We start from the raw sequence: 21491 nt of genomic DNA, 5'->3' as shown, positions 1-21491 counted from the left end.
GGGGGGGTGACATTGGGCACACCACCTGCCCATGACTCCCAAGCCTACCCTGAGCCGCCGATGAGGGGGTGTGTGTGTGACAAAATATTTTCCACACCAGGTACCACCTGACCTTGCTACACCTCTGCAAACTATATATAATTGCATCAGAAATTGTACTTTTATAAACCATGAGTAGAAAACCTGTGGCCTTCTAAATGCTTGAACAACATATTCCATTTCCCCTGACCATTGGGCTCTGCTGGCTAGGGCTGATGGGAGTTGGAACTCAATAATGTCAGAATGGCCACAGGCTACTCATGCTGGGTATAAACCAGCCTCCCCCAACCTGGTGCCCTCTGTGTGTTTCAGACTACATTTTGGGGAAGGCTAGAATGAACAAAAACGCTCCAATTGAGTATCAAAACAGAAGCACTGGTACAAATATTTCCAAGATACAAACCTCATGATGCGTCACCCAGACACATTGACATACAACACAAATGGCTTTTACAATTTTATTAACAAGTCAGTTTGCTACACAGAAACACAAAATGTAACATCAACGAACTCCGAAAGGGCCTTTCCTGGGATGCACTCACTGCTTTTGAAGTGCCACATGGAGGTTGCTGCTAAAAGAGAGCCGTGCCCAAGGCTGAGATGCTTAGGGATCAGTCAAGGTGCAAGAGGGTTCAGTTCCGCATCCTGTGTGAGACTTGAGAGCTACCTCTGACATTCAGCTTGGTGGCTTTTGTCTCCCACCAAGGCAGAGAGCAAAACAGCAACGCCTGCTTTATATACGTTGGTTTAGGCACATTTTCCAATAAATTTTTGTTGCTCAGGTGAGGGGCTGCACAAGGGGTGGAGAATCTTTGGCTCTCCAGATGCTGCTGAACTACAGATCTCCCACTGACCCCAGCCAGCCAGTATCCCGAGTCTTGTCCATTCACCTAACAGCCCTCGCTTAACAGAACCCTTCCTTGCAGCCTGCCTCCTCTTCTGGACTCAATTGTCCTCTGCCTGTAACTTCTCCATGCTCATCCCTTGGTTGGTGGCCATGGAGGTGGACCTATCAGGGCAAAAGCGGCACTACTTCAACTGCAGTCTGCTTCCGGCTGGGTCCCCCTGCCCGTCCACCTCAAGGAGCAACCACCAGCTCCCGGCTTCAGGGTTGTTTTTGGGACTTGGCATGGAAGCAGTTGGCTTTGCCTAACATTAGCTTTGGCTCTACTGCAGACTCCCCTGCTTCCCACCCTTACCAGTCTCACTGGGCATCAGCCACCACTGGTTGGAGGCATTACCCAAACAAAACAAGCAAAGTGCTTTCCAGTTGTTCTCCAGACTTAATAAAAACAAGGCTGCTGAACTGCAGGTGCCGAAGGCTGTGGGCAGCGAAGAAGCCCAGCTTCCAGCTGCCCCTTTTCAGGATCAGTGCATAGGATAGAGTCATTCTTCTCTACTGGCTATGCCAGGGTAGATCACAACCAATGTCCCTGTTGGAAGAACAGGTCCGGAAGGTCCCACAAGCTTCGCTCTAGCTGTCCATGATGGTCAGCCTCAAATTGGCTGGCGAAGGAGCTGCCTTCGTTCGAGCATAGTGGGGGTTAATGTACACTTCTCCTAGCATCCCCTCTTCCTCCTCTTCATCCTCACACAGGTCAAAGAAGGCTTTTAGGAGGTCAGGGCAGGTGTAGTGAAGCGTTATCACCACGGCTCCGATCAGGAAGCAGAGCAGCCCTGGAAAACACAGAGACGGACAGTCAGTTAGTGAACCAAAGACAGACTTTGTTGCTGGCGAGGAAGGAAGCCGGAATGGCATCCATTGATGAATTCATGCTTGTTTTCATGCTCAGTTTAATAAAGCTGAGAGTTTGTAGAGCAGTGGGTGGGGAACCTCAGGCTCAAATGAAGTTCCTCCAGGTCTTCCATAACATCTCCCCCTAACCAGCGCTGTACCCTTCTCAAGCACTTTTGCTTGAAACTCTGATCATTATTATTGTTTTGCTTGCCTGGATACCTTGTGCTCTTTATATGTTAATTCTTTGATCCTCAGTATTCACTTCCAATGGTTGAATACTGTAGTCCCCCCCCCAAAGATAATAAACACTGAGTTTTATGTGTCAACAGACAACCATGAATTCTCTGCAAGGATCCCCCATCCAGAGCTCTGTGTAACAATAGGGTGCCCATCCACATAACTATGCAAGTACACTCACAAGAGACCATCTGCATGGTCCATGGTGACAGCAACCAACACTGGTCCAGCGCTGCTTGTGTCATTCTCAATTCAGTGATGGAATGGTGCACACATGCTGTGGGGTGCACAATTCCTATATCATTCAGTGTGGTGCAGTGGTTAGAGTTGGACTAGGGCGGCTTGGGTCTAAATCCCCACTTGGTGGTGAGGTTCACACCATGGAGGATGCTGCTACCCTTTGGGACTGGTAGGGTGGAAGCCAAAACACATGGCTGGCAGAGAAAACTCATTAATAATAATAATTTATTATTATTAATTATTATTATTAATTATTATTATTATTATTATCACAGTGGTACCTCTGGATACTAACGGGATCCGTTCCGGAGCCCTGTTTGCATCCTGAAGAAAATGCAACCCATGTCTGCATGTCGCGATTCACTGCTTCTGTGCATGCGTGTGACATCATTTTGACCGTCTGCGCATGTGCGAACAACAAAACCCGGAAGTAACACGTTCCATTACTTCCGGGTCGCCACGGAGCGCAACCTGAAAATGCTCAACCTGAAGCAACTTCAGCCCGAGGTATGATTGTATTATTATTATTCAGGCTTTGCCTCCTCCTCCCTGCTGAATTCTGAAAGGGGCAACACAGATTGAGGAGGAAAATGGCAGCAGAGCCTCCCCCTGGACTGGTCATCAATGAGAAGTCAGGCAGTGGGGGCTGTTTGGGGGGGGAGGCAGAGGTTGCTCTGAACCCCAGCCACTGAGGATAAGCTCAGGTTACCAGACATCTCCATTTCCCGGGGACAGTCCCTGGATTTACAAACCAGTCCCCATCCAAAATCCATTGAAGTTGAAAAAAGTCCCTGGATTCATTGGGAAAAAAAATCTGGTAACCTTGGGATAAAAGCTCACCTGTGGCCAGCGTCAGCCAGAATGATGCGCCATAGGCGAGCTGCAAGGAGGTGGGGCCGAACTGGATGACGCAGGAAGCACTTCTCCCGGTGGAGAAAGAGAGCAGAGCAAAGATGAGGAAGCTGCCTGTGACGAGGGTCATGTAGCCGCCATAGACAGGGACCGGCATGGAGAAGAGCATGTTGGAGACCAGCCAGGCGCAGAAGGCAACCCTGCAGGGAAGAGACAAAGCGCTCACCATTTATTGCAGCTCAGAGGAGAAGAGACCCACTCCACGGGCAGAAGGTCAACCGGTTTAGGGGCTGCATGGGGAGGGGAGGGTTTTCACACTGCGGAACAGAGAAAACCCAACGCAGCATCTGTGGTGGAGGGAATTCTCGGCGCGATTGCGCCACAAAGCAACCAGCAACCCGAAGCTGGATGTTGGGAGATTCAGGGGGCAGGCAAAAGGGAAGGCCTTCTTCCTGTGCAAGTGCCTGGAGGCGGTTGGAGGATGGATGGCAGCTAATGGACTGAGGTTGAATCCTGACAAGAAAGAAGTACTGTTTTTGGGGGACAGGGGGTGGGCTGGTGTGGAGGACTCCCTGGTCCTGAATAGGGTAACTGTGCCCCTGAAAGACCAGGTGCGCAGCCTGGGAGTCATTCTGGACTCACAGCTGTCCATGGAGGCACAGGTCAATTCTGTGTCCAGGGTAGCTGTCTACCAGCTCCATCTGGTACGCAGGATGAGACCCTACCTGCCAGTGGACTGTTCTGCCAGAGTGTTGCGTGCTCTAGTTATCTCACTCTTGGACTACTGCAATGCGCTCTACGTGGGGCTACCTTTGAAGGTGACCTGGACACTATAACTAATCCAGAATGCGGCAGTTAGACTGGTGACTGGGACTGGCCGCCGAGACCACAAAACACTGATCTTGAAAGACCTACATTGGCTCCCAGTACGTTTCTGAGCACAATTCAAAGTGTTGGTGTTGACCTTTAAAGCCCTTGACGGCCTCGGCCCAGTATACCCGAAGAAGCGTCTCCACCCCCATCATTCAGCCTGGACACTCAGGTCCAGCTTTGAGGGCCTTCTGGCTGTTCCCTCTCTGTGAGAAGCCAAGTTACAGGGAACCAGGCAGAGGGCCTTCTCGGTAGTGGCGCCCGCCCTGTGGAACGCCCTCCCAATAGATGTCAAAGAGATAAATAACTACCTGACCTTTAGAAGACATCTGAAGGCAGCCCTGTTCAGGGAAGCCTTTAATGTGTGACATTTTAATGTATTTTTAATCTTTGTTGGAGGCCACCCAGAGTGGCTGGGGAGACCCAGCCAGATGGGCAGGGTACAAATAATCAATAAATAAATTATTATTATTATTATTATTATTATTATTATTATTATTATTACTATTATTATTATTAATGCAGTGCATGGTTAAACTATGGAACTCACTGCTGCAGGAGGCAGCAGTGACGGCCACCAACCTGGATGGCTTTGAAAGAGGACGGGCCAAATTTGAGGAGGAGGGGGGGGGCTCTTGATGGCTCCCAGCCACAGCGGCTAAGCTGTGCCTCCACAGATAGAAGCAGTAGAGCTTCTGAATTCTGAGTAGGAGCAAGTGGTGGCTTAACAGTTAGAGTGTCAGACTAGGGGCTGGGAGGCCAGGATTCGAATCCCCACATGGTCATGAAGCTCCCTGGGTGACCTTGGGCCAGGCACTGCCTCTCAGCCTAACCTACCTTGCAGGGTTGATGTGGGGGTTAAATGGGGGAGGGGGAGAACTATGGAAGCCACCCAGAGTTTCACAGAGAGAAAGTTGGGATATAAATGCGACAAATAATAATTTCAGTTGCTGGGAACCTCAGAAGGGGAGAGGGCTCTTGGGACTGGGGCCTGTTTGCGGGTTTCTTTCAGGCATCTGAGAGAGAACAGCTTGCTGGACTAGATGGGCCAGGGGCCTGATCCTGCATGGCCCTTCTTATGTTCTCATGCATTATCCTGCAGAACAACATCCCACTGGTGCAAATTTCATGGCTAAATGACTTTAGACTTGACGCCACCTTGGAAACAGGCCTCAATTCGCAGCATCTCCATCCAGAAACTCAGCTATGCAGTTTTTGAAAAGATCTTCTGTCTGAAGCCCTGGAAGCAGAGCCTACCAGCGAGCTGGCCTTCCTCACCCCAGTGCCCGCCCGCTGATGCTCCTGCGACTCCAGCACCCATCACCCCCGACCATTGGTCATGCTGGCTGAGGCCGATGTCTGATCACTTCAAACTCCTTTCAAAGTGCAGTGCAAAGCAGTGCTTTGAAAGGGGCTTCTGGAGACCCCCATGGGCAAAATAATGTGACTTGGTGATTGGGGGCAGGGTTCCACCCACAAGGCAATGGGGAGATAAGAGCCTGGGCTTGCGGGTCTCAAATAATCTCCCCCCACCCCTTCTGGAGTCCCAAGATGTCTGGGGGAAGCAAGGTTAGGGGAAGGCGGTGAGGTCCCCCCGTTCAGGAGCCTGGCGAGGCCCACTCACCAGAGGGTGGCTGACGCATAGTGCCCTGCGATTCTGTAGAGGTGATGGAGGCCGCAGGGACTGTCCCCGGTGAACTTTTCTGCCACGTAGAGGATGGGGCTGGGCAGGCCGTGCTCCAAGCCTTCGTCGAAGTCGTTGTCGTAGTTTGCCCCAAACCACCAGGAGAAATGCTCATTGTAGTTGATCGTTTCATTGAGCTGTTCCACAGGGCTTCCTGCGGAGGCAAGATTGGTTAGTGTCCAAGGAAGGGCTGGGTTTTTGAAGTGGTAGCAATGGGCGAATGAAGTCATCGTGACACCCGGGGTGGGACGTTGCTACGTAGGGTGCATGTGTGGCGTTGCTATGTATGATGCATGCGCCGTACGTAGCAACGCCGCACATGCGCTGTACATAGTGGCCGCTCCAGCGCTGTACACACTGTGTTGGGATACTCTACATGCGGCTGTAGCAGCGACGGAGGGATCCCAACGCCGTCTGTATGGCGCTGGAGCTGCGCCGGCGGCAAACTGCTAGGTACTGTGCATGTGCGGCGTCGCTATATACAGCGCATGTGTGCAACGCCACACATGCGCTATACATGTGGCAAACCACTATGTACAGCGCATGTGTGGCGTTGCTACGTACAGTGCATGTGTGCAACGCCGCACATGCGCTATACATGTGGCAAACCGCTATGTACAGCGCATGCGCGGCATCACTACGTACAGCGCATGTGTGCAACGTTGCACATGCACTGTACATAGTGGTTTGCCGCTGGTGCCGGGATCCTCTGCTCATGGCTGCAGCCAAGAACAGAGGATCCTCCACATGGGGCTGCGGTGGCGCGATGGCTGCTCGCGCCGCCATGGGGTGCCTTCTTGTCACCTCCCCAGACATGGCACCTGGGGTGCACCGCATTGCACCCCCGTTGCGACACCACTGGCAGTGGCCATGCCAAGGCTAGGGCACTCTTGGGTCTTTCTCCCTTTTCTATGTTTTCTTCCCAGCCATTCATGGCTCAGCGCAAACCTCGGCTATTTTACAACCCACAGACACATTCCTGCTTATTATGGGACGAGGAGGCGCATGTGCACTGCAGAAATGGCAGCACAGATGCACATAATCCTTAAAGAGGTTTGGGTAGGAGCACAGCTCGGAGGGATACCGCCGCATGTCATAGGAGCAAGCAGGCCTGACCAGGCCTGGGGAGACCCAGGTTCAAATCCCCGCTCAGCCAGGAAGGTCACTGGCTGACTTTGGGCCTGTCACATTCTCTCAGCCTGACCTGACCTACCTCACAGGGTTGTTGTGAGGATAAAATGTGGCCTTGAGCTCATGGAAGGAAAAGTGGGGTATAAATTTAAGAAGCAAGCAACTGGCTTCAAAAACGCGCTGCTGACAACATGCTCTGAGAGTGGAGCTATGCTACCCTAGTAAACACAAGGGGTGGCATTCAACGTAACACGAAGTCTAGGTTTCTGTTAGTGCAAAGATTTCTCCTCACACAATGGAACGTTCTGCCCCTCTCCTCTCCCCAAGCACCCCTAAAACTGTTCTGGGGTTCTCCAACACTCCAGAGCACATTTGAAGATGGTTTGGGGGGGGGGAGAGAAATGGGGCGAAGTCCTGTTGCGCTACTGGGAATCCTTACAGAATGCTGCTTAAGTTTCTGCCAAGGTGACACGAATGTGCAGAGAACAACAGGATGCTTTTGCTTCTTTTATTTGTAACTGTTCTGTGCTAAGAATTTAAGAAGATGAGCCGGCTGCTACGCATCCACCTTATTTCTCTGTCTGAAAGCTGTTTTTGAAGTTATTTTAATATGGTGCTTTTAATTGTTGTAACCTGACTCTGGGACCTTAGGGTGAAGGCAGGTAATAAATTTTAACATTTGTAATAATAAATCCACGACAAAGTTTGTTTATTTCTCACATTTTTAACCCGCCTTTCCTCTAAGGAGCTCAAGGTGGCATACATAATTCTCTCCCTCCTCTTTTAAATAATTGTATTATTTATATGATGTTAGCCGCTCTGAGCCCGGCTCCGGCCGGGGAAGGCAGGGTACAAATAAAATTTTATTTATTTATTTATTTATTATTAATCCCCACAACAAGCCTGTGAGGTGGGCTAGGCTGAGAGGCAGCGACTGGCACAACCTTCACCCAGTGAGCTTCAGGGCCAAGCAAGGATTCGAACCCTGCTCTCCCCCCAAGTCCTAGTCCATTGCTCTAACCGCTACACCACACGGGCTCGCAATGGTAAGGGACGTTACCTGGCAATGATATTTGCAATAATAATAAATAATAATAATAATAATAATAATAATAATAATAATAATAATAATAATTTTTATTTATACCCCACCCTTCCTGGTTCAAAAACTGGGCTCAGGGCAGCTAACAACAAATTTAAAACACTTAATTATAAAAGCAGCATAAAATACAGTAGAAAAACATGAACAACAATAAAATTCAAAAATCAATTAGATAATTCCCAGGGCTAGCTGGCTGAAGTAGTCCTACTTGGGCTAGCAAGGAGGTCAGGGGAGAATTAGCTGTGGGGTCTCAGAGTGGGTGATCACTGAAAAGGCCCTGGCCCTGGTGGAGGATAGTCTGACTTTCTTAGGGCCCGGGGCCTCTAAACTATGGTTATTCATGGACCTCAAGGTCCTCTGCAGGGCAGACCAGGAGAGGCGGTCCCGTAAATACTGTAGCTGGAACTGATAGGACTGTGAAATGTTGGGGCACATCCGGAAACGCACTGTTAGGACTCCCCCCCCCCATGTTGGCACCCCAGACTCACCAACTAGAGTGACGTTGAGTCCTGCCAGACCGACGTGCAGCCCGATCTCTGCATGGACCTTAGCTGGGCTGAAAGACTTGTAGGTGGTGATCGCTGTTCCCTGTGCCCTCTCCCAGTCAGAGGTGAAGTGGACAGCTGCAAAGGTGAGGAAAGTCTCTGTGAGTGTCGGGCGCAGAAGAGTGTTGCCCGCCCTCTTTTGGGACGGCGGTTCCCCCAGAATTTACCCCTTTAGTTCCACACGCCACCACCCTCTGCAATCACAGATTAGCAGCTGAGGTTTGCAAATGTGGGTCAGGTCGACGCCAAGCTTTTAAGGCACACGGCTTCTCACAAAAAAATCCTGGGAAATGGCTGTTTTACCCTGCGCAAAGCTGCCATTCCCAGCACCCTGAACATACTACAGTTCCCAGGACTCTTTTTGGGGAGGGGACTTTAACTGTATAGCGTGGATGTGAGCACAAATGAAGGCCAAAGACAGAGAGGTTTGCTGAAGTCAGATGAAGAAGGGGACTCACCAATGATGACCCCTCCGATAAAAAGGCTTGCGATGACCCGGAAAAGCCAGTACAGTCTCTGCCAGCAAAAGAGAATGGAAAGTCAAAGGGGGAAAGAGGGTTTGCTATTCACTTGGGTTACAATTTCATCTCCCTTCCACCCCCCTCCTGCCGCCACCCAGCCCTACTTGCCGTGGGGGTGGGGAGGAGGGTTTGCAAGGGGCCGGGTGGGAACATTCCAGGGGCCATATCTGGCCCATGAACTGGTGGCTCTGCATCCCTGCTTTAAAGCAACAGTTTTGGGAGAGAGTTCGGTTTTTTAACTGAGCAGCACCAGCAGGGTTGCTGTTCCCCTGAACTAAACTCCTCCTCCCCCAGCTGCTACTTAATGAATTAAAAGCATTTCCAAACTGCTTCATATTTCAGAAAAAACCACACCACTAAGCCATGCACAGCAAGTACAACATCCATTGAAACAAACCAAAAAGACAGAATAAAAACCACTCTAAAAGCAAATAAAGCAAGCGATCAAGAGAATTCAGACAGGTAAAATGGGGTCCAATCTTAGGGCTCAAGAAGGATGTGGGCAAAAAGATGCCTGAAGGAACTGACAGCTGCTGCTTCATGTATGTCAGAGGGGAGGGCATTCCACAGTACTGGGGCAACAGCAGAAAAGCCCCGCTTTGGGGGTCCCCACCATATAATGGTTTGCAAGGTGCACTGCAAAGTGTCGAAGGGATCTCAAAGGTCTATCCATACAGGGGCAGGCGGCCTTTAAAGTAACCCGGTCCTAAGCCACCCTGAATATGGCCCCATAGCTGTTTGACAGCCAGTACAGTTCCCTCTACACAGGGGTATGATATGTGTATATGGGTGCTGTCAACCTGTTAATCATGTCCTGGAATATAGGCAGACATGATACTGATACCTGCATTTCCTCCCACCCTTCTGTGAGTTTAAGGTGTGGGGCTGGGGGGTTAGATCAGGAAAATGCAGCAGGGGAGAGGAGATGGTTAAGCACAGCCCCCACCAGCTTCATGAGAGTAGGATGCTGAATTAAGAGTGCTGAATTAAGGCTGGACCTGGGTTCAAATCCCACTCAGCTACAAATCTCAGTCACTATCTCTCAGTCTGGTCTACTTCACAGGACTGGGGTGAGGACAGAGCAGAGGAGAAGGGAGAACCTTTCGCACATGCTGCCTTGAGATCTTTGGAGGAAAGGCAGGATAGAAATGTACTTCTAAAATCACAGTAATAATAAATACACAGCATAGCACAGTGTCTGTCTCCCCCTGGTGGTCAAACTCCTGTGAATACACCATGCCAGTTCTTTTAGGGTGGGGGACGGGGAAGGAAATGTACTCCTGAAAAGGTTGATAAAACTACCAGGATTTTATTTTTTAATGTTTCCTTTCCATTTTAAGAATATGACATCATACCTTTGTATTCTGACTCTAACCACTGTGGAGACTGCCACTGAGCCTGCCTTCCCCACTGCCGGGGTGGACTTCGATAATATGGCACCCTGAGCGAGGCCAACATTTGGCGCTTTCCTCCCAAGTACTTATTTTCACAATAATTCCTTTTGGTACAGTTGCTTTTTTATGATTCTTCTCAGCAGGTATTACAGTGGTAACTCTGGATACAAACGAGATCCATTCCGGATCCCCATTCGCATCCTGAAGCAAACGTAACCCGCACCTGCGCCTGCGCAGGTCACCACTTCCGCACATGCGTGTGACATAATTTTGACCACCTGTGCATGCACGAGCGGCGAAACCTGGAAGTAACATGTTCCGTTACTTCTGGGTCGCTGCAGAGTGCAACCCGAAAGTGCTCAACCTGAAGCATATTTAACCCGAGTTATGATTGTATTATTATTATTATTATTATTATTATTATTATTATTATTATGCACCCCCTCAGCTCAGCACCCTGTGTGAGAAACCTCCCGCACCACCCTAAATCCAGCGCTGATCACTCCCTTTGCTTTCCTGCATAAACATTCACTCACAGTTGCATCATGCAGCTGCAAGTCTCTGTGGTTTTATGGCTTTGCACACAAAAACAGGCACACCCACACACCGCCATATAACTGAAGATAGTTGTGTTGTCGTATGGAGATGGTGTTATGCACAACAGGTTGTGAACACAGCTCCAAAGCCCTTTTCTTTTTAAATACTAATTCCTTCTAACAGCAAAGTCGGGTACCACCTCTCCTTCCTGCCACCCCTTTGCTGCCTCTCCTTTGCTCAAAATCGCTGCCTCCCGAGGCTGCTTTTCATTTAAAACGAATGCAAACGTATTGCCGTTTCATTGCAGGGCTCAATAATATGCTCTTCTGAGCACAAAGGGCGACACAGGGAGCTGCCTTTTGTCCAGGGGAGGAACGATCGCCGGGAGGAGTGCAGAGAGAAGAAACATCATGGTGCGCCTGTAGTAGCACAACTGGATGCAACAAAACATGTCTCTCCTGTGTTGGTCTCTACAGCCACAGCAGGTGCTGTAATACTCCAGTGGTTTGATTTCGCCCCTGAAGGCTCACTCCTCACAGATGGATGGCAACAACACTCTGACCCTGTATTATCAACACTGATTGGCAGCAGCTTCCCAGCATTTTCAGGCGTGACTCTCTCTGAGCCAAAGTAAGAGAAGCCAGGAAGCGAACCTGGGACCACCTTCTAGCAAAGCAGATGATCTACTACTAAGCTTTGGTCCTCCTTCAAAAACAGTACTCACCGCTCTGCCCCGAATTCCAGGAACGATGAGCAGGAAGCTGAAGGCAATTACAAGGAAGACAATAATTACAACGATGGTATCCACATCAAAGACAAAGGGCTTCCTGGGTTGGGGGTAAAAGGGATAGATGCCATCAAAGAGCGTCATTCTGAGGAAGGATACCTGCAAGACAGAGGTGAAAGGTGAGTCAAACGCTGCCCAGATCCAGACCTGCCGAGGCCTCATGTGCCTTTGGACCCATGCGCAGATACCCTTTATGTCTTAAGTGGGCTAATTTGGCCCGCCTAAAATACTGTTGCAAATCTGGGATAACAGAGTTTGGTGTGCAAAGGGCACCCATAACGGCCAGCATTAGTGAATGTTATAAAATAATACACGGTAGAATTTAGATAATATTTGGAAGTACTGAAGGGAAGATAGAAGACAAAAGTCATAGAAGCAAGTCATTATCCCTTTCAGTGGAAACCATCAACCAAGCAGGGAAGCTTGGTGAGGGGAGGAGGTTGCCAAAGTGATGGGAGCAAGGGTGCGTGATGTGACACAGAAAAAATGTTGTGATTTAAGAAACAGGTCTGGAAAAGGGGTGAGCAAGACAGAGGGAGGAGCTGCTTGGAGCAGTGGTTCTTGGGAAGAACGAAAGTGGGCCAGATTCCAGGTGGAGGCCAGGCAGGGAGGATCATCTTGGCAGGCAGAGACAGAGGCACAGAGATGGCAGGCAGGATGCCTTGGACTCAGGTGCTGCACTGCTCCGGGGAACGAGACCCTATTGAGATGTACTGTAATACTCCAACCAGTGGTTCTCAACCTGTGGGTCCCTAGATGTTGTTGGACTACAACTCCCATCATCCCTGACCACTGGTCATGGTGGCTAGGAATGATGGGAATTGTAGTCCAACATTCTGGGGACCCACAGGTTGAGAAACACTGCTCCAAACTCTCTCCACAGTAGACCCAGGGATAAATGTGTACAATAAACTATATTTCTTAAAGGTACTGCTGTGCCTCGATTTCCCAACGGAAACCCAACCCGGGGTGAGCGCCTGGAACCCCCTGGAATCCTGCGATGGCTTGGCAGAGTTTGGAGGGTGGAGCACAAACTTTGCAGCAATATGATGCGATTTGGAGAGATTTTGCAGAAGAGGGCAAGTGTTTGTTTTAACTCTTATGCTACCTTTACTCCAAAGAGCTTGAGGTGTGTCTCCCTTAAAAACCCCCAAAACAAACAAACTTAACAGCCCTGCAAGGTAGGTTAGCTGAAAAATACAAACTTCAGCAGGCAGCCTGGGCAGATGGCCAGCCAGCCAAAGAAAACAGAGGTCACGCCCGTCAGTCACGGACAAAGAAAAAGGCATGGCTACTGTCCCCCCCCCCAGCCCTGCTAATAACTCCCACCTGCCCCATGGCAAAAGGTTCGGTGGCCCTTCAGATCGGCTGAGAAATGTTTGCAGAGCAACAACAAGTTTTAGCTCCATCACTGTCTGTTTCCCCAGCATCCTACAAAGTTTTTGATCATCTTCCCACGCTTTTGGAGAGGAAGCCTGGGTCTGGAAAGCGCCTGGAGTTGGGAGAGTAAGTGATGGTTTTAACATCAGATTAGGACTTCAGACTTTGAAATAAGGAAAATTATGGGGAAAGGAACTGGAAAGGGGTGTGTGTGTGTGTAATTGTGTGCCACATCATATAGCCCCCTCATGCTAAAAGGAAAAAGGAAAACCCAATGTCACCTGACCTCCTAGTTTTGAAGCACACAATAATATACAGGACACAGGACAGCCGCTGTAATTTTGAGAGCTAGTTTGGGGTGATAGTTGGGCTGGAACTGGGGAAATGAGGTTCAAGTCTCCACCCAGCTATGACAGCAACTGGCCTTAGGCAGTCACTGCCACTTGGTTTCGCCTACCTCACAGGGTTGTTTAGTGATGAAAGACGCAACTAGAGTGGGATGAAAAAAGTAGCAAACAGTAGAGGTCAGCTACTCAGATCTTCCACATCCTCACTGGACATTTAAAACATGTGTGCAGCTTCTCCCAAAGAATCCTGGGAACTGTAGTTTGATAAGGGCACTAGGATATGTAACTGAGTGATAAACTGCAGTTCCCAGGGTCCTTATGGGGTGGGGGGCAGAGCTTTAGATGTATGGTGAGGACCAAACACACAAAAAAGTGTGTGCATGCACATTTACATCCAAGTAGCAGCGGGTGGTAGCAGATGACGACTCGAAAGTTAACCCTTCCCGCTCACATCTGCTCTGTGATGCACAGCTGCCCCCATCCTTCAAGTTAGCGCAGGTAGCAAACAGTCAAAACTTAAGAGGAAATCTGCTTGCCAAAACGGGCATTTTGGCGATCAGGACGCGCGACCAATGGCATTAAAAGCGGGGAGTGATTCCCCCCCTCTAGCCCAGCGGTAGCCAACGTGGCGCCCGCCTTCACCGCTGAACTACATCTCCCATCATCCTTGACGCGGCGGAGGCTCAGGCGCCGATGAGAGTCCAACAGCTTTTGGAGGACACCCCCCCCCTTGCCTCACCACCCTCTGGGGAAAACCCACCTGCGTCTGGAAAATCTGAGGCTGCAGACCGCGGGGGGCGGGGGGGGGGCAGCGGTACCGCAGAATAGAGAAGCCGCTGTTTGTCCTCCGTGCTGCGGCCACGCGGAGCCCGAAACGCGCGACGCCCCACCGCGCCCTGCAGGGTTGGGCAATGGGAAATGTTCGACGGGCGGGAGCCGCTCAAGAAAAGCCGGTCGCCTTAAGAACACAAGAAGAGCCCTGCTGGGCCAGCCCAAAGGGCAGGTCCCACTCTGCCAGGGCCAAAACAGACGCCTGTGAGGAAGCCCTCGAGCAGGGCACGAGCGCCGCAGCGCACTCCCCAGCCCCGGGTATGCACCGATCCTCGAGGTAATAGGGAGCCATCGCGCTTGGTAGTCCGCCGGTAAATGGGCCGGCAAGCGGTTTATGGAAAGAGAGGGGGCTGCAGACGTATGAGGCGCGTGTCTTCCCCGACGGCAGAGCGCCGTTTTTCAAAGGAGAGCACCGGGAGCTTAAAAACACTCGGGTAACCTACTGACGGGCACCCACTGCCCCTAAGGCTCCCTGATAGTGGCAGAAAAGAAAGGGGGGGAGCGCTCTGCCCACGCTCAGAGACAAAGCCTTCTATCTCCAACGTATGGCTCGACGGGAATTCCGCCCCCCCCCCACGCGTCCCGCTTGGCGTCAGATTCACTTTTGAGAAAGGGGTCTGGCTGCCACCATTGGAATCTCCCTGCATTAGTAGATCCCATGGGGATCTACTAATCTATTAACCTCTGGTGACGGTCAGTGGGCATCTGTGAACACTAAACATCTTGCGCATCCTGTGCACGCCCAGGGACACTCGCTTCTATTGCCCGCGTGAGGCTGGAGGGAGTTGAGCATGAAAAGCGGTTCAAAGGGATGGATTTGCTCTGCCTTACAGAATCACAAAGTTGGAGGGGAACCTGGGGGTCACCTAGTCCAACCCCCTACAATGCAGGAATTTCTTTTAGATCATACACGACAGGTGTCCATCCAACCTCTGCTTAGAAGTCTCCCATGGAGACTCAGTCTAGGGACCCTGGAGGTGGCGGCGCGGAGGAGAGACTTGCGGGGTCTTTGCCGCCTCCTCCTCCCTGCTCGGGCCCGTCCCGTCGGGCAAAGGCAAAGGCGCTTCGCGGCGAGCGCCCCCTTCTGCGTGCCTGTGAGCAGAGCTGCGCGGGAGACTTACCGTCGGGGCTTCGGCGGCGCCGTCTAAGCTGAGCGCAGAGCGGGCTGTGGGCGCCCGGCGCGGGGCGGCGCTCTTATATAGCGGCCGGGAGGGTCGCGTGCCGGCGTCATGCAAATGAGGCGCTCGGCCCCGCCCCCGGCCCCTCCCTCCCCGCCCGGCTCCGACGGGACGGGCGGCATTCCGGACAGACGCAGCGGCGACGGTGGTGCGCGGACACCGGGGAGAGAGAAGCGTCAGCGGCGGCGGCAAGGACGACAGCAGCAGTAGGCGCAGCGGCTCAGGTGAGGTAGGCGAGGCCGGGGGCAGGACAGGGAGGGTGTCCGGGGCGCGGGGCGAACAGCAGGGTTGGAAGGAGCGGGCGAGAGGGGGAGACATTCACCTGGGAAAAGAAGGCAGCAGGTCGCCTCCTCGTCTGCCGCGAGGATCAAGCGTAGCTCTTTTTCGTTGCCCGAAGGCAAAGATCCCGAGGAAGGAAACCGTGGGAAGTGCGCGCTGGGAACTGTTATTCTTAGGGAAACCTTCTTCTCCACATCTGTGGGCTACTGAAGGTAATGGGGCCCTTTACGTGTGATATTTTAGGGCAGGCATAGGCAAATTCCAGCCCTCCAGATGTATGGGACTACAATTCCCACCATCCCTAGCTAACAGGACCAGTGGTCAGGGATGATGGGAATTGTAATCCCAAACATCTGGAGGGCTGCAGTTTGCCTATGCCTGTTTTAGGGAGCAGGCTAGCAGGCTCCCATTACTTACATCATAGGAGCCTACACAACGCAAAACACTGTTGCTGTATGTAGGTTTTATTTTGTTTGTTTTTTATCGTATATTTTCGAAATGTACATCCAGTTGTTTTTTCTTTAATTTTTTGGGGGGGCCCTAGAGAGCGGGGCCCTAAGCTATACGTTGTTTAGCTTATACGTAAATCCGGCACTGTGCCCAGCATGCACACACAGAGGACCTTGCAGACTCTTAGGTCTTAAGGCAATTTTATTGCCGTCTACCTACCCTTTGTTACTTTGGAAGGAAAAAGAAGCATGGCTAAGTTTCACCACTGGAGGACAGAATAACAGTGCAGGCGTTTTGTATATGATGCAGTCTGGAATTTCTACCCAGTGTCTGCGTTTACATGCACATCCATGTATATTAGGGATAGTCAGTGTAGGACTAAAACTCCCATCAGCCCCTGCCAGCAGATGCCTGCCAGCATCTGGAGGACATCACACTGGCTTTCCTTAATATTTACTCTATCTGATGCCATCCTTTGGTCTACATACTATTTCATTCAGACTTGGAATTCATGTATATGTGCCAATCACATTTCAGGATCAACCGTGACATGTGTCGTGTGTTGTGGTTCCCTTCCTGACTGCAAAGGCATCAGGTGTAAAGGACAGAGGGTGCGTTCATGGACACATTAGAACATGTGCCGATCCGAAGTGGCTTGATCCAGCATGTAGCACACCCTGACTGCCGCAGTGTAATTTTAGGGTGATTTTTGATGTGGGAAGGCCTTAGTTCAGTGGTAGAAAACATGCGTCGCATGAAGAAGGTCCCAAAGACCTCTCCAAACTGAGTAAAGGGGTGGTAAAATGGCAAATGCAATTCAATGCAAAAAAAGTGTAACATGACGTGTTGGAGCAAAAAAAAATCTTATTTTCACATACATGCTCACGGAGTCTGAACTGGAGGTGATATACCAGGAGGAAGACCTTGGGGTCCTAGTAGATAGCTCAGTGAAGATATCGACCCAATGGCCATAAAAACCAAAAAACAAATTCCATGCTAGGGATCATTAGGAAAGGAATTGAAAATAAAGCTGCCAATATCATATTGCTGTTACACAAATCTATGGTGCGACCGTACTTGGAGTACTGTGTACAGTTCTGGTCTCCTCAGCTCAAAAAGAAAATTAGAGGAAAGGCGAGTAATAGGCAACATGATAAAAATGGATAACCTTATGCATGGCATGGAGAATGTGGATAGAGAAAAGTTTTTCTCCCTCTCTCAAAATGCTAGAAATTGTGGGCATCCCATGAAGGTGAATTTTGGAAGATTTTGGAAGAAAGCACTTCTTCATGCAGCACATAGTTAAGCTCATAGCTGTCAACTTTTCCCTTTTCTTGCGAGGAATCCTATTCGGAATAAGGGAATTTCCCTTAAAAAAAGGGAAACGTTGACAGCTATGGTTAAGGTATGGGACATGCTCCTGCAGTTCCCAGTGATAGCCACCAGCTTGATGGAGGAGAGGGGTAGCAATGGCTGCTAGCCATAGATCGTTGTGCTCTGCCTTCCAATGTTGTATGCAACATTGCATGCTATGGTGTACCTCCATAATTGCAGGCAGCAATGCTTCTGGGTACCAGTTGCTGGAAACCACAGGAGGGGAGAAGGCTCTTGTGCTCATGTTGTGCTTGCTGGTTTTCCATTGGGGCATCTGATTGGCCACTGTGGGAACAGGATGCTGGACTAATGGGCCATTGGTCTGTTCCAGTAGGCTATTATGTTCTTACCTGAGTTTGCTTGCCTGCCTGAACTCTTGAGTGGTACCCAAGGTGAGGTAGCCCATGAGGTCTTCTGGCAAGTTGTGATGGATGTCGTCTTCCAGACATCCAGCTTTGCTAGTTCTTTCCACTTACTCGATGTTACACTTATAAGTACATTCAATGCTGCCTTTGAGTGCATTGTATTTGGAATGCTGTAAGGAGATATTTGCCTTAAGCAGGGGTTCCACTCTGGGTGCGAGCAGAAGGCTGGTGTTTTTCTAAACCCAGGATTCAAGGCCCCCTCCCCCCCACCCCTTTAAATGCCTCTAACTGCATTTGCCAATCAGGTGCAATAACGTTGAAGGAATGTCCTGAATTTCTGGGATTTTTGTTTCAACACTTGCAAATGTACACACACCTTAGAATGACTCACACCTGTTGGTTATTTCAAAACATATTTATTCAACACAAATATAGTTGCTTTTGTGTGTGTGTGTGTGTGTGTTTGTTTCTATCTACATCCTTTCAGATTCTTTTGTGAAGAGTTGTGAATGAAGGGTGTGTTGTCAGTAGCAAAAGCTGCCTCTTTTTTGCAACAGAGTTCCTTGACGTGAAACAGATGGAACTGCTTGTCTTCTGCTAGTGCATTCACGGAACTCCTAATGTTTTGTCGTCATAGTACTGTATTTGCAAGTCTTAGAGGAGTAATAGGAAGTGCATCTATGCAGGCAGGAGTATGTTAAGATCAGCCTTCAAAGTAAATGCTTTTCTTGAATATGGAGCAAGGAAGGCCCCATCTGCGCTATAAATTTTAAGCAGGATCATACCACTTTAAGCAGTCATGGCTTTGCCCCAATAATCCTGGGAACTGTAGTTTGTTAAGGGTGCTGAGAATTTTTAGGAGACTTATCTAACTACAGTTACCAGAATTCTTTGTGGGGGCGAATCGTGCGTTTAAAGTGCTGTGGTCCTGCATTAAATGTATAGTTCAGACAGGACCCAAGAGGTTATAGTCAGTGGAAGCCACTTGACCTGAAGACCCTTTTCAGAGTACAGTATGTGGAGCTCATTGGTATAGAATCCTATATACTAATAGGAAGCTCATTCTCTGAGTGAGGATTCTTAAGAGTTGCCAATATTACTCCTACTAGGAACAGACACATTGAAATTAACAGGCATGACTAATATAGGTCCATTATTTTCAGTGGCTCTACTCTGAGTAAAAGTTCATTGGCTACAACCTTTATGTTGCCAAATCAGCACTTCCACACTTGCACAAGAGGGAAGTAGCGGACATACAAAACATCCTTTTTGGTGGGGGCAGGTAGAATGGAGGGAACAAAAAACATGGGGGACGAGCAATGTAATGGAGTACTTTGCAAGAGGGCATGGCTGGCTGGCTGGAATCCTGAACAGGAGCAGTCTACGTTGTAATATTTTGTTTGAGGTTCCTTTTGCTTTCAGCATAAATATAACCTTCTTTTGTTAAGAGTTAAATAAATGCAAGGTGGATGGATGTCAGGACATTTACTGACTCTGGCAGCCAAAAACATAATATAGACCCAGTGACTATACATTTGCCCAGAGCAGAGATGTAGAACTTTCTCAGCCTGAGGGCCACATTATTTTCTGGGGAACTTTCTGGGGGCCACAGACGAAAGTGGTTAGAGTAATTAATATAAACTTTACCTTTGTATAACTGGCTGGTTTCTCCGTACTGTCACACACTGTTCTCCATTCTCCATCCAGCCAAGCAAGAAACATTGCCTGAAAGCAAGGACACATTCCAGGCAGACAAAAAACAAAAAACGTGCCTGAGGAGAGTGCAAAACAGGGCCAGAGAGAATGGACGTGGCCTGTGGAGAGAGGATGTGGCTTGGAAGAGTCCTGGTGACCAAGCAGAGAGGCCTGGAGGGCCACATTTGGACCCAAGGACCAGGGTCAGAAGAAGTCTAGGAAGCCAAACAAAAGGAGACATAAGGGGTGGCTGAAGCATCCTTACTGGCGGAGTGGAAAAGTTAGAGTGGCCAAGGATGCTAGAAAAAGCAAAACCGTTCATATGCTGCAGTATTCACTGGAGCAGGGCAGAAATCAGTTTGTCTTGCGAAAGAAAGCATACAGATGCAAATCTAGAAAGTGCAGGCATTCATGTTGCAGTTTTGAAGTTGACCAGCTAACTAGGTTCCCAGACAAGACAGTAGAAGTTTTCAGGGAAGTTTTTAATGTGTGATGTTTTATTCTGTTTTTAATCTGTTGGCAGCTGCCCAGAGTGATGGGGGAAACCCAGCTGGATGGGCGGGGTATGAATAAATTATTATTATTATTATTATTAGTAGTAGTAGTAGTAGTAAGGATGGATTTCTAACTTCTGTCCTCTGTGCCCATTTGCCACGCTGGCTGGGGCTGGCAGGAGTTGTGGTCCAACAATATATGGAAAGCCACAAGTTCAACCATTCCTGCACTACAGAAATGGGAAGCAATCATCAAGCCTTTTGGCTGAGCAACCCTTTGAAAATTTAAAAGCAGCTGAAAGGAACCCCATAGCAAAGCCCTTGTGGGGTGGCCATTTGGGTGCCGAGGAGGTGTGGGGAACCTGTGGTACACCCAATGTTGCTGAACTGCAACTCCCATCATCCCTGCCCATTGGCCATGCTTGCTAGGGCTGATGGGACTTGTAATTCAACAACATGGGGGGCAGGTGGTCAAAGGTTCCCCACTCCAGTGCACCTTCGACTATTCATGTTGTTCATTTGCTGCCCTCCTTATGGCATGGGAACCACAAGTGGCATAGGAGTGTTGGGTCCAGGAGGTCTTCCCGTTGGCCTGGCTGTGGCATAATATCAAACTTGCCCTCCCACAATGTGCTTCTGCTGGCATCTCTTCTAAGAAGAGAAGAGGGGGAAGTCGCTATAAGGCATATGCTGCAGTGGTGCTGAGCCATACTTGGGAGGGATTACCCACCCCACTGATTTAAAGGTAAAGGGACCCCTGACCATTAGGTCCAGTCATGGCTGACTCTGGGGTTGCAGTGCTCATCTCACTTTATTGGCCGAGGGAGCTAGAGTACAGCTTTCGCGTCATGTGGCCAGCATGACTAAGCTGCTTACCTTCCCGCCAGAGCGGTACCTATTTATCTACTTGCACTTTGATGTGCTTTCGAACTGTTAGGTTGGCAGGAGCAGGGACCAAGCAACGGGGCTCACCCCGTCGCGGGGATTCAAACCACCGAACTTCTGATTGGCAAGCCCTAGGCTCTGTGGTTTAACCCACAGCGCCACCCGCGTCCCTCACACCACTGATTTAATGGCATGCAAAAAGTAAGTCTAGGAGCATCCGTTTGAGAAAGGTAATAATGACCAGTGAGTTTCACTTGCAGTATAATTAGGAAAAAAACTTTTTATAGACCTTGTGAATGAATGAATGAATGAATGAATGGGGCAAATCACTGCTTTCTAGCTAACTTGGGGGAATTCTCACAAGCTTTGTATACTGGAAAGTACTTTTGGGCAAGTTGGCTAGTCTCTAGGCTAGTGACAATTCTGGATTGCATTTGTTGGCTAGTAACTTTTCTGGACTTTTATCTCCTCCATCTTTTTGAGACAGTGTTAGGACGGGTGTCATAGTGCCTCTATCAGCTCCCACTCCTTTTACT

At 49.6% G+C, this 21491-nt stretch overlaps 1 protein-coding gene across 3 annotated transcripts; it reads right to left on the bottom strand.

Moving 5' to 3' along the window:
• Positions 1–495: 495 nt before the first annotated feature.
• On the bottom strand, positions 496–19559 carry DUOXA2 (dual oxidase maturation factor 2). 3 transcript variants are annotated; one of them, XM_083586980.1, is made up of 7 exons: positions 19529–19559; positions 11615–11776; positions 8897–8954; positions 8382–8516; positions 5601–5814; positions 3095–3306; positions 496–1716 (listed from the first exon to the last, which is right to left on the bottom strand). In XM_083586980.1, the coding sequence occupies exons 2-7, from the start codon at positions 11759–11761 to the stop codon at positions 1514–1516; spliced, it is 969 nt and encodes a 322-aa protein (XP_083443106.1). In that variant the 5' UTR covers positions 11762–11776; positions 19529–19559; the 3' UTR covers positions 496–1513. The 3 variants fall into 3 exon arrangements, with proteins under 3 accessions (XP_083443106.1, XP_083443104.1, XP_083443105.1); XM_083586978.1 differs by lacking the exon at positions 19529–19559 and adding an exon at positions 15736–15856; XM_083586979.1 differs by lacking the exon at positions 19529–19559 and adding an exon at positions 15357–15388.
• Between the last annotated feature and the right edge of the window lie 1932 nt (positions 19560–21491).

The sequence above is a fragment of the Podarcis filfolensis genome (assembly GCF_964270895.1).
Source record: "Podarcis filfolensis genome assembly, chromosome: 14".
In the NCBI taxonomy this organism is placed as follows: domain Eukaryota; kingdom Metazoa; phylum Chordata; class Lepidosauria; order Squamata; family Lacertidae; genus Podarcis; species Podarcis filfolensis.
The sequence above is the reverse complement of the archived record's forward strand: the minus strand, read 5'-3'. Positions and strand labels throughout refer to the sequence as shown.